We start from the raw sequence: 12,529 nt of genomic DNA on the forward strand, positions 1-12,529 counted from the left end.
GCCTGATAAAATTCGCGATATGTCGCGTTGCATACAATGAAGGCGCGTTGCGTGCGCTCTCTGCGCAATTTTACTCGCCATTTTTGCTCCTGCTTGGTCGATTTCGTTTATTTTCAAACATGAAAAATACTTTACCCGATGGCGGCAGCGTCGTATTCGCGGCTTTCAGCTTCATGCATTCTTGCTCACGTTCCTGCAGAATTCGACGAAGTTCCTCGTCGAGTAGCGTGCTACCCACCGTTGTGTTTCCCGGCATCTGTTCGGCAAACGACGCGTGGAATATTAATGAGTCGCAGTCGCAAAAGTAAGATAAATAATAAATGTTCGCTACACGTTACGGCATAATTTGTACTCCGTAACACGCGTTACGATCTACAACTACAATAAAAACACGAATATAACCTTTGTCAATATTTCACATTAATCACGGCATGCCGCGGCACCTATCTTAAAACGAAAATCGAAGCGAAAGTACTTAAACTTTAATAAAAAAAAAAAGAGAAAAAGAAAAAAAAGGAAATTTAAACTAAAGACTAGAGATTATGGAAGAAAACTCGATAATAGTTTCTAAAAATAGTTTCTTAAAGTTTCACGAGGTCGGTGATACATGAAATGAAAAATCAATGCATTAGAATCTTCGTGAGCGTAAAATATATAATACCGCTTCGTACGACAGATAATTCAATATTAAAGATATAAAAATAATTTCTTCAGATTTCGCGAGGCCAACCATACATGGAATGAAAAATCAATGCATTAGAATCTTCGAGAGCGCAAAATGTAATAAAGCTTCGCTCACCAAAGGTATTTCAACATGGAAATTATAAAATTGACATTCCGCGTTCTCTGTTGCTCCGAGCGACTCCTATATTTCCACAGCGTTCCAAATATTTTCCGCATTCGCATCCGACTGTATTAGCTTCCCGATATTCATTATAATATTGACAATTTGTCGATTATTCGCGAAAGTCATCGTCGCTTCAATTTTATCGCGCAAAGCACCGCTGTGCGATGCAGCGATATATGCAGCGATTCAGCAAAACTTCGCAGAATGGGGTGGATCGTCGCCGTTAGAAATTTCAACGCATTATTGAGGAAATCGTTTCATTGGGCTACGACACGACTCGTAATAACTTTATTGCATAGAAATGAACGTTATTGCATCCGGTCGAGGTATCGCGACATGAAATAATGAAGCGGAGCGTTTTATGGCAAAGCCGCTTTGCCGCGTGCGCGCGTGTGCTGAGCGTCGAACCTTTCTATAATTCTCACAGTCGAGACATTTGAAAAAAAAAAAAATTTGTCACACGAATGATCGCGATATATTGTAATTCGGATATTAATTATTTCCGACCGCCAAAATGTACGTCGAACGAAATGGTCTGTGACACAAACATTAATCATAACGGAAAATACGTTTTCAAATGCGACTCCTCTGTGAAATATGTAACGTCATACATTACTTTTTACAAAATAATAAAATACTGAGACGCGATATGAAATGCTCAAACAATATTTACTTAATCAATTTATACTATAAAATAAAGTAAAGTGCACGTGTACGTGCAACATAAATTTTCTATGGTCTCACTTCTGCCTCTCCTTCTCAGAATAGATGATGAAATTAATGTTGTACGCGTAATTGTACTAGCATTGTTACAGCTCGAGGTGCAATCAACATAAAAATGCATTATTGGCTTTAGAACGTCGTAAATAAGCGTACAGTGCACAGCTGACAGACGTTATCGGCTTTACAGTGCGTACATTTATTACCCAGTCAACAGAGAACTCCACTTATTCATTAATTAGTTAGTTCGTACGGTAATGTCATGTATGCCGGTGAATACCGGATTACGTTGCGAGCAGATATCGATGACAAAAGCTCTTACTTACTTATTTACACAAGGCATAATTTATTTTATCGAATATAATCATTGTTATAAAATTTTAATACACTTTATTCCCTTTGTTAAATAAAAGTGAATAATTTAGCTTATTGATGATATTACTATATTACAACTTCAATAATTGAAAATTATTATCTAAAATGATTAGTGTTGGAGAAAATGCTTGTAATTATTAGTTTAATGCAAAAATAAATGTAGTTTACCATAAAAATATCAAATATTACCTCGCTGTGAAAACGGGAGGATATAAAATTCCTGCCGAGGACATGTATTTTTAATGTAATTTTTCTTCTACCACCACGCGTTTGATTATAAACTGTCCGTAAACCATTTCCAAACCGCGCTCGACAAATACGAACGACAAATACCAATGGTTATTCGCGAAAAATCGACGATTCCCATATCTCATAAATGTGACACGGCTGTCCTAAATCAAACAGTCTGGTAAATAGCAAACCGTCAATTAACATTCAATTAAACACGCTCGTATGCCAAAAGATTCGTGCATTTGCATTTCACTGAAATTTCACGCCGCGCCAAAAAAGCGTACGTTTATATCCAGATCGCTGGCATTTTTCCGGCAGTAATTCCACACCACCTGAGTGAAACAAGATATTCATGCGATGTAAAAAGCCCGCCGTTCGCTTTAAAATTGATGCCAGGCAAAACAAGATGTAAATGCGTGTTAATGGTTTTAACGTAAGCGACTGAAAAACAATTGAACAGAAAAGTATTTTCACATGGCAATTAAAAGTGTTTCGTTAAAAGTTACCGATAAATTCGTAAAGCGTCATCATCGATGAGAACCGCGCGAGTACCGAAAGTGATCGATCGCGTTTGCACGGTCTTATGCATCGTATCTTTCATTACGTTAGGAAACGAACGTTATCATCCGGACATTTGGTGATTGAAAATGCATCGCGTACACGGTGCGCGGTGGAGAATGGTGGTGGAAGAGAATCGAAAAACCAAAGTAAAACGAAAATAAAATTGAGTGAGATCAAAACCGAAAGTAACAAGATTTCGATGTTCAATTATGGAGCAGGCTTTTTCTATTTTAACACTGGTACAGTCGTCTCGCTAACTCAATGCCGAGGCAATCACACTTTAAAAAAAAAAAAAAAAAAAAAACCTTAACCCATATTTCTCCACCGCACACATGTCGCGTTAAATATAGTCAATCCATTCTGAGTTTTATTTGAATGAGTATCGAGTAACCGTGTCTAGAGCAATCGCGAGTCTTTCGACCGTATTCTCATCGCGCATTTAGCGCAAAATATTCTTGTCTAATTTTCGTCGTCCGATAATATCGATGCCCAGCATTACATGTAGGCGAATCAATTTTAAGAAGTCGCAAAGTTAAAAGTCAGATAATTAACACTAATTGGCAAGAAAATGTTTTCTTCTTCGAGATGAATAGCGAATATCGAGGAATTAATTGTCCTTAGGAAAACTACGGCATCGCGGCATAAAAGTTTTTACGAGCACAATACATTTAGTAAATAGCTGTCGTCAGTTGCAGCACGTGCAGGCACGTGTTCTAAAAGATCACGCTTTTATCTTACGTCAATGCTGTGTGAGTTTATAGGCGATGCACAATGCTACGTGCACGCTACAATGACAAGCATTACTACTATCTAAAAATTGACCGTTGCTTTTAGCACTGATATATATGCACGTATAATATATATAGGACACGCCCGTAAAGAGTTGCCATCGAGCCGCAATAATGTAGTTCTCGTGGAATAGCTATGTTTCTTTTAAATTTAACGTTAGATAGATAGAGAGAGAGAGAGACAGAAGAGAACAAAAATGCTGCATAAACTTTGAAGAAATGAACAAACGATAAATTGCAGAAATAGCATATTAATCAAGTAAAAATAAAATTGTGCGACAGCTCCTCTTTCTTCCACGCTCCGCGGCATGTTAAATTTGAAATCTCGCTGTGTTATATAGAGAAAAATAAAAACATTCTACAACAAAACAGATGAATTATATATTAAGTGCCTTCGTAAAATCTCTTGTTTTAATGAGGGAGATATGATGTACTATTGTTCCACCTAGTGGTACACGTATAACCATGATTTATCGTTTTCCGCTTGCGTTACCCAGTTTATAAATGAATAAAATTCCAATTTAAAGTCCGTATACGTTTTAAACTAAACTCTTTCTGTATAAATGAATAATAGACAGTATTGCAACGATAAATTAATTAAAGTTTGGATACAAATAACATTATAAACAACTAATTTAAAAATTTTTAAAATAAATAAACAATCCAATAAATGTGGAAAAATTTCACTGATTTCATAAAATGTACTGAACTTTAACCTTTTAACAATCCGAAATGATCTTTATTCGTCACAAAAAATTTCTAATTAGTTAATTCGATTACTACGTTTCAATCAAATGATGTATTTCAGAAACAATTTTTGTTTATAAATAAAACTTGAAAACACATTTTTTTTTAATATTACATAGTTTTTATCACTATTGTCAAAGTGCCCAGAAAAATCAATTTTATTTTTGACAAAATGTTGACAACTTTTATTCAAAGTATTTTCTAAAAAACAAAGATTTTCTAATTCAGATATTTTTGTTTTAATCCTCATCAAATTCTTTTTATAGATAGACAGATCCTCAAATAATCGTTTGCCAACCTCATAATTTAGAAAGAGAAGATAAAAACAGATGTACACAGTATTTTTACATCGAATGATAAAATGGAAAATGTTTAATGCGGAAAAGACCACACAATATTAAAGCGCAACTGCTAATTACACCGTCGACGTGGTTCACGGTCGTACTACTTTTTGCAAGCAAACCTCGGGTGTTAATACTTGCTTCATTATAAAAGTTGCATAAGAAACGACGGTCCGCGATATAAATAAATATTTACGTGGTAAAATAGCACTTTCGCAAAAAAGGGATGAAGCAAGTGTAGCGACAGGTTTGATGCAACCGATAACTCGACTTCCGTTATCGTTCAAGGAAATGTCAGATCTATCTTCACGTTCTCCCCCTCCTTGTCGATCGTTTTCAAGATCTCACATTGTCGAGTTGCTGATTGATGAGTACCTTCGATTCGAGGGCTCGCAAGAGGATTCCACCCTGTTGAATGATAGAAGGAGGCGGAAAGGGGAATATCGGTTAATCGACCGCGTCTGAAAGCCGATTTGATACGACGGGGTACATTGACATAATGCATTATTTCTAGCTTCATTATGTCGTTGAAACGATAAAGTATTGTTAAAAAGAATTCAGGCGAACTAAAGAAATCGGAACCAATACAGTGTTATAAATTTCTAAAAAGATCTCGGAAATTTTCCACTCAATTTACGTTTACAGTTTTCTCCTCTAAATTACATTTTATTTATCAACAATTTTAATTTATAGGAAAACCAAATTCACAAAGGACGAAAAGAATATTCACATGCATTTTATGATTATTATGCATTTTATTGTAAAATTGCATCGACAGAATCTGACATTGTTTGCAAAATTTAAAAAAAAATTAATTTTCATATAAATTTAAATTTAAATATTGGCTTTTTAAAGCGTTGCACTTTGAAACATTTTAAATGTTTATATAATGTAAGTTATAGAAATGTTCATAATTCAAACCGGAGCGACAGAGAGGATCATGAATGACACCAAAGTTTCAGTATTTCATTTACGACAGACTCATGAGAATAAAGAATCGCTACAAATAAACTGTTTAAAATACAGGAACATAAAATGTCTTTCATATGAAAAGATGTTAATACTTGAACGTACTGACTAAAATTTTCATTAATTTTTTGTTATAAACTTTAAAATTTCTGTATCCTTCTACGAGTATTCATAAATACATCTCTTATATAAAATGCATCTCTTATATAAAATACGTCTCTTATATAAATTCAGAATGGTAATTATGGAACGATAATTATTGAATTTCACATTACACAGGAAAACTTTAAGTCTCATTAAAAGTTCTGACAAACATATGTACTTGAACAGTAATACGTACTACGTAATTCTCTCTAAACTTCGTAACTATGTAATCAATATAAAGAAAATCGCATTATAAACTTTCCATGAGAAGCTTTCTTTTGAAAAAATGTAAAAAGAGACCGTAAAGAGGAAGGAATTTGTTCGCATTTTGCAAAGATAAGATAAATGCAAATCACTCTTGTCCTCCTGTGACAAAATCTGGATAAATTGAGCATTATCCCCCTACGCAAGCGCAAAAATGAGAAAAAAATAATTTACGTTTGCAGCTTAAAACCAGAGTTCTAAAATTTTTAATTTAATGTTTACGAACGCAAAGAATATAAAGCGACTGACTTACCTCAGTTAGCGTCTCCATCATTGACGTTATTGATAACAGGTTCCGAGGATAAAATACGTCAATGTCGAGCCAGACTGGATCTGGAACAAGAGAAACAAATACTGATGATAAATGCGAAGTCTTGACGCAAAGAAAACATATTTATTAAAGTATTTTTAAAAAAAAAATTTGTCTTTGAAAAAATCCTTATTTTTAGTAAATTAAAAAAAAACTGCAGTCGCAATTTATATTTGCATTTTTTTTTTTAGCGTTTCTAGCAAATAATTCTTATTTTAATTCTTCGTTTTAAATTACACGAATGCAGGATAATACAAAAAAAATGTCCTTGTGGTGAGCGAAGTACCTAATGACGCCAAGCTGAAGTGATAAATGTAGCGGGATAGACACAATCTACGGAAAAAGAGCGACCGCATTACGCAATCGTCGTGTTTGTGGTGTCATGGATTTATTTTAAGAGGGACGCGCGCAGACTTCGGGTCGAACACTTCTTTCGAATTCGATATGCGCAACGAAGACGATCACTGTCCTAATTTCTACCTAGGCCACGAACCGATATTTTCACGTTCAATTTTACGCCTCCGCAACTATTCACATCTACCTCAATCCCCATATCTACGTCAGAACAAATCGATTCAATTTCCATTCCATTCCATTCCATTGAAATCAGCAGGTGGTAAAGCGCTTTCTGCAGAACGAAACTAATCGTAAGTCTTCGATGAAACCATTTTGAACGATCTACCACGAAGGTCAGAAGCGCGATTGATAGCTCGCCATTGTTAAGCGTTGGCGAGAAACGGATCCGTTTCTTGCAACCCCATCAACAAATTAATGATAGGAGCTTATCAAAATCGTTAAACATTAATCAACGAAAAGCAACCTGCCAAAACTTAAGAAATTGACGAAAAGAAGATTGTGTATCAACGCGAAATACATACATGACTTGCTATCTCAGTCAGATAGCAAGTCCAAAATCAGGACATATGACGTCTCGAGTCCCGATATTGGACATGCGTCGTACCGGCTGGGGTGCTATTTATTCTTTGTGAAAATCGATCATTACGAAAGCAACTAAAAATATCGTGTTATATATGGTAATATAACGTAATGTAATAAATTTATTATGGTAAAATAAATATAGTGTTAATAAATAAATATAAAAATGTAAAAAAGCAATAAAACATTTTTTCATTAACAAAATTAGCGGTACAACGAGCAATAAACCTTTCAACAAATAATCTTTTCATTGAGTTTGTTTCGCTTCGATGCCGCTTTTCAAGCGGTTAAGAAATCATGAGAATAATTTTAGAAACGAAACGCAATTTTAAAAGCGCATAATTTTTGTTGTTGTAGAGAGGCGTTTGAGACGTTTTGCAGCCTAAAAATCCAATGAATCTTTCAAAGCGTATTCATCATCATGTCGAGTACAGTTATCGCGTATTCTATTCGCGTATCGTTCGACAACGTCGGGCAGCTTTGATTTCGTCGGGTACCAAAGCGCTAGAAACTGTGGCTGTTATCTGGCGCCCGGCCAACTCCTACGCATTAACGATCGTCCACGACTTTCGACACGAATCTATCTGTAACCGACATCCTGTATCCGTGGAAGACGACCGCGCGTTTCCGAATAAGATCGCGCAAGAAGCGACCGCGATAGACGTTTATTAGCGCGCTCGTCGGGGGATCGAGTCCGCTCATCGCGTCGTCCCGTCCGGTGCACTCCCGTCACGAGAAGCCCCAAAATTCTCTTCATTCAATCGTTATTAAATTACCAGTCGTTGAACTTCTGATTAGAATTGTGGATACACGGCGAAACGGCGAAACAGCGAAACGGCGAAACGGTTGGCGCACAATCCGCGCAATACCTTTGATTGCCGAAGCGTTTAAAATTTAAATTATCCTGCCCATTTACCGGCGCATTATCAGAGAGTTTAGGAATATGATCCATCCATTATATTTTCAGCTGATATTAAATTGAGTAACTTTACGTTCGCTGAGCTCAGTTTGCTTTGAATTTGCGAACATGCTATGAAAATATAAATCAGAATTACATAGGAACCGTTATACATGTGTATGCACGTGCACCAAGTTTTCATGTTATTTCGAAAAACATTCGCTGTCTCGGATGTCTGTCCTGTCTGATATTTCTAGCTTTTCTTCTTCGAGCTGCGTATAATACGTCTCTTTGTGCAAAACTGCAAGTCGGAGTCGAGTCAGCGTACACGGACCGCGGACGCGTGAAGCGAAAAAAAGAGACATTCTTTTAAGAGACAGAATTCCATGAGGAATTCACAGGAGGCATTCTTATTTTCTATTCTTTCCGCCTGACGAGCGCAGGTTGCGCGAATCTCACGGTCGGTTCGGCCATGCCGCGCATCTGGCCCCGCGTGTATCTGTGAAAATAGAATTTACGACGATGGCAGTTAGCCAACAAATCATTCCCCGGCCTAAGCACGTGGTCCACCAGTATCGATCTCCCTTGCTGCGCTAAGTCCATGGACATGTAAACACACAAATTAAATTAGACATGCCGTTAAATTGCTTGAAAGCTCGCGAGCGGAGTCGAAAGGATCGGCAAGACGTGCTATTTTTGTAATCACCTCGGTCAACGTCGTTAATATAGTTTGCCATTCACGGGCATTCGAATATAGGTCGGGGCATGGCGCTCGATTATCCTTATTTGAGAAGCAGTGTCATCGGCGGTCACTGGCTGTTTTGTCAGGCTCTATCGTCTCTTCCCCATCGCCTGACACCGACCGCTTCACATTGTCATTTGCTAAAAGTATCGCCGAGTCTATTTACTAAGTGTCCCGTGGAACAACGGATATGCTTTTCGACGAAGGAACGAAGAAACGACGTCGCTCGTTTTACCCTGAGTCGTTAGTCACCAAGTCATTCGATCCTCGGCGCAAAGTTAGAAGATTTTAACAAATTTAAAAGCCTCGAGATAGATAATCCAAATCCAATCCTATTCTCTAGTCCACATTGGATTTTATTCAGACAGAGACTCAAACTGTCGATTGATCTCGATTTATATTCAATTTACGTTTAATCCGACTAAAACCCATCACTAAAACCTGCCGTAATATTTGCGATCGAGAACACTCACTGCAAATCGCACTGCAATTCGGTCAGAGCGATCGTCCGGGGAAGATCGGCACTTCGAATTGGACGTGGAGTCAGTGACACACCGACGATATTCATTCGGTGTATCTGTATAATCAAGGTATACTCCATATAACAATATACTACGAAAGCTGGTTGTAGCCCAAACGTACATGGCTAACCGCACTGCGACGAGATCCTTTGAATGACAATTACTAACGGTAGCCCTTCGGCACTTGGCCAACAAGAATTATTCACTCTACCTCCATCTGGCGTTGCCAATGTTTTGAGAAAAGACGCATCTCGTTTGTCACGCGAATTCATCGAGGAAACGAGCACGGCGCGCGGCGGGCTGTTAATATCTCGCTAACGTAAGTAGCTGCTTATTATCATCTAAATAAGAGCGGTATGACGCGTAGTTATTCAGAAGCAATGTCATTAACAGCTACGACGACGTAGTAACTTATACATTCCTGCATAAGAAATTATGTAAATTACACGAGCGAATTATTCGAATTAGAGAGATTGTTCATTTTATGACGCACATTCGCGGTTAAAATGTGTCATCCAAAAATAGGTAGAAACAATGTCTTTGTGCTTCTCTTTCGCATAACGGATCAAAGATAATCGCAATAACGACTATCGTATTACTGCTTGCAACAACAAAAATTATTGCTCTAAAATATACATGGTATAATGCAATAGTGCGTTTCTAGCTGTGCATAAAATATTCTCGTCGTTAAATAATAGTAAAAATAAAAAAAATGTTTTTTAGGAATCTTATTTTCTAAGAATGTGATTGGCAGAAAAAAAGAGCATTATTCTTTGTATAAATTTACAATATAATTGACAGTTGTAATAGTGAAACGTCACACTGTTTAAAATAAGTACAATTGACGCAAGTGAATGGCAAATGTGCACGAAAAGAACAACTTTACTGTAGCATCTAAAAATTTTAGCTAGATACAAATTAAAAAATAATTTTATTAGACTATCAAAATAATTATGTGAGAGATTGAAACACAATGACACTGATGCAAAAAATTTTGAATCTAATCAATCGGTTTAAACATCTGATTATTTGTAGATCTGTATTTTAGTAAAATTGTTCTTTGTCGTATTTAGCAGTTTTGCCTTTTCTATTTAGCTTCGCAATGTAGTGTTCAATTTAGCTTCTCATGTCAACATGTCAAATTGCTTTTTGCTTTACAAGAATACATCTACATGCAAATGGAGTAAATTATACAAAAAAATACATTTTCTACGGTCTAAGAAAGATTTCCGAAAGTCGAAACGTAATCTCGTTAAACGATACGTGAAATGCATTTGATTCACAGTTCAATACATTTTACAGATTATCAAAATATAATTTTATTTGAATACCGATCATATGGATACCAATTGCACAAATACAACGTGTACACGGAAAAAAACGACGGTGATTCAGCTAAAAATTTATCTGAATACAGATCAGAAAGTAATTTCATTGGATCATCAAATTATGAAGGAAGTTGAAGCATGACGACTTACTATATATGCTAAGCGGTACTGCAAAAAATTTTAATATTCTAGCAATCAGCTTGAATACTTTACGTAACTATTTTGTCTAAGAAAATTATTTTCAAATCCAGTAAAGTTTTTAGATTCTTCAGAAAAATTGGTTTTTCTCACTCTTGTACATTTCGGGATATAAGAAAATTCCTTTAAAGCTATTCGACCGGATTGATACGATTCGCGCGAAAATACATATTCGAAGTACAATCGTATCGGGTCTGTGCACCATTGTATACAAGTATCATACGGCAATCGTATCAGACTACAATTTATGTGGGTATACTGTCTCCTACATATTTACCCTACGTCGACTCCATTCGAGAAATTCTAGCGAGACATATGTGTATCGAATGCAAAATGCACAAAAGCTGCGTCGCGTCATAAGAGACGCACTATTTGTAATAAACTATCCCAATCAGCGTTTAATATATACTTTTGCTTGGTTCATACTGCACACGATATTAATTACACATTATCGCCGTTTTCTCTCTCGCAAAAGAGTTCAACTACAGATTAAAAGTAATTATAAAAGTGGTTTGGGCGACGCGGTCATCCGATTAATGCACCTCGATATTTCATTACGTACCATCAAATTCATTAAATGCAATTTAAAAAAAAGCATTTGTGCAACCGGTATTGAAATAAAATAAAATTATATTTCGATAATCTGTAAAATGTATTGAACTGTAAATCAAATTCAATTCGCGTATCGTTTAACGAGAGATTAACGTCTCGAATTTCGGAGATCTTTTTTAGATCTTAAAAAAATTTTTTTTTGTAATTTATTCCATTTGCATGTAGATGTATTCTTATAAAGCAAAAAGCAGTTTGACATGTCGACATGAGAAAACATTGCGAGCTAAATAGGAAAGGCAAAACTGCTAAATACGACCAAGAATAGGTAAATATGCAAATATTATGCGTGCGAGTAAAATATGCAAAGTTATTCACTTATAAGTGAAGTATGTGAAAAAAAAACTACGGTTCAACATAGAGGGCTGGAAATGTGTTGCACTTGAAACACACTCGTATTTATTCGTTACCTTTACCAAAGAGGCAAAAGCAAATAAATATGCATCGGTGTATTCAAGATGTATTGCACGAGAAAAGTAACAGAAAATATATTATTTTATTAAAAAATGTATAAATATATTATTCTATTTTAAGAAAAAAAAAACTAACGAGGTTTAAAAAAAAGCATTCTGACTAGTTAGCACCGTAATAAAAAGCAGAAAATAAAAAATTTTATGCCACGAATAAAGGTAATTACCTAGAAAAAAAGATGATATACGCGGAAATCATATTTTTCCCCAACCCTTCCGTGTCACAATTTCACGCGATAGCTCATTTTCGATTGTCACTTCGATACTGTGTCGACGAGGCGCTTAACTATCTCGAGCTATCGAGCAACGTTAGGCTTTTCGCTTTTACGAGCCGAGCTACCGAGTATAACGCTCATTTATATACGTATACACGTGAAGCCCGGGACACGTATACGTGCGAGCGTACGTTCGCGAAGAGCGAAGACCGAAGAGGAGGCCCGGAGAAGGAAGGTCACTCGATAATGCTCTCGACGACGTGGCCATTAACCGTGCGAGGAGACGAGGGATGCCGTGCGGCGGCGACGGCGGCG

At 36.4% G+C, this 12,529-nt stretch overlaps 1 protein-coding gene across 4 annotated transcripts in view; it reads right to left on the minus strand.

The window, feature by feature from the left end:
• Positions 1–12,529, minus strand: part of LOC105197902 (calcitonin receptor) — a 114,547-nt gene that overhangs the window by 94,792 nt on the left and 7,226 nt on the right. For all 4 annotated transcript variants that reach the window (XM_026131704.2, XM_026131706.2, XM_039454258.1 and 1 more), the window contains exons 2-3: positions 6,241–6,320; positions 136–256 (exon numbers count right to left, since the gene is read on the minus strand). In XM_026131704.2, coding sequence (XP_025987489.1) covers positions 136–256; positions 6,241–6,261 — 142 coding nt within the window. In that variant the 5' untranslated portion in view covers positions 6,262–6,320. The remainder of the gene's footprint in view (positions 1–135; positions 257–6,240; positions 6,321–12,529) is intronic.

This window comes from Solenopsis invicta, chromosome 10, assembly GCF_016802725.1.
Source record: "Solenopsis invicta isolate M01_SB chromosome 10, UNIL_Sinv_3.0, whole genome shotgun sequence".
Classification (NCBI taxonomy): Eukaryota; Metazoa; Arthropoda; class Insecta; order Hymenoptera; family Formicidae; genus Solenopsis; species Solenopsis invicta.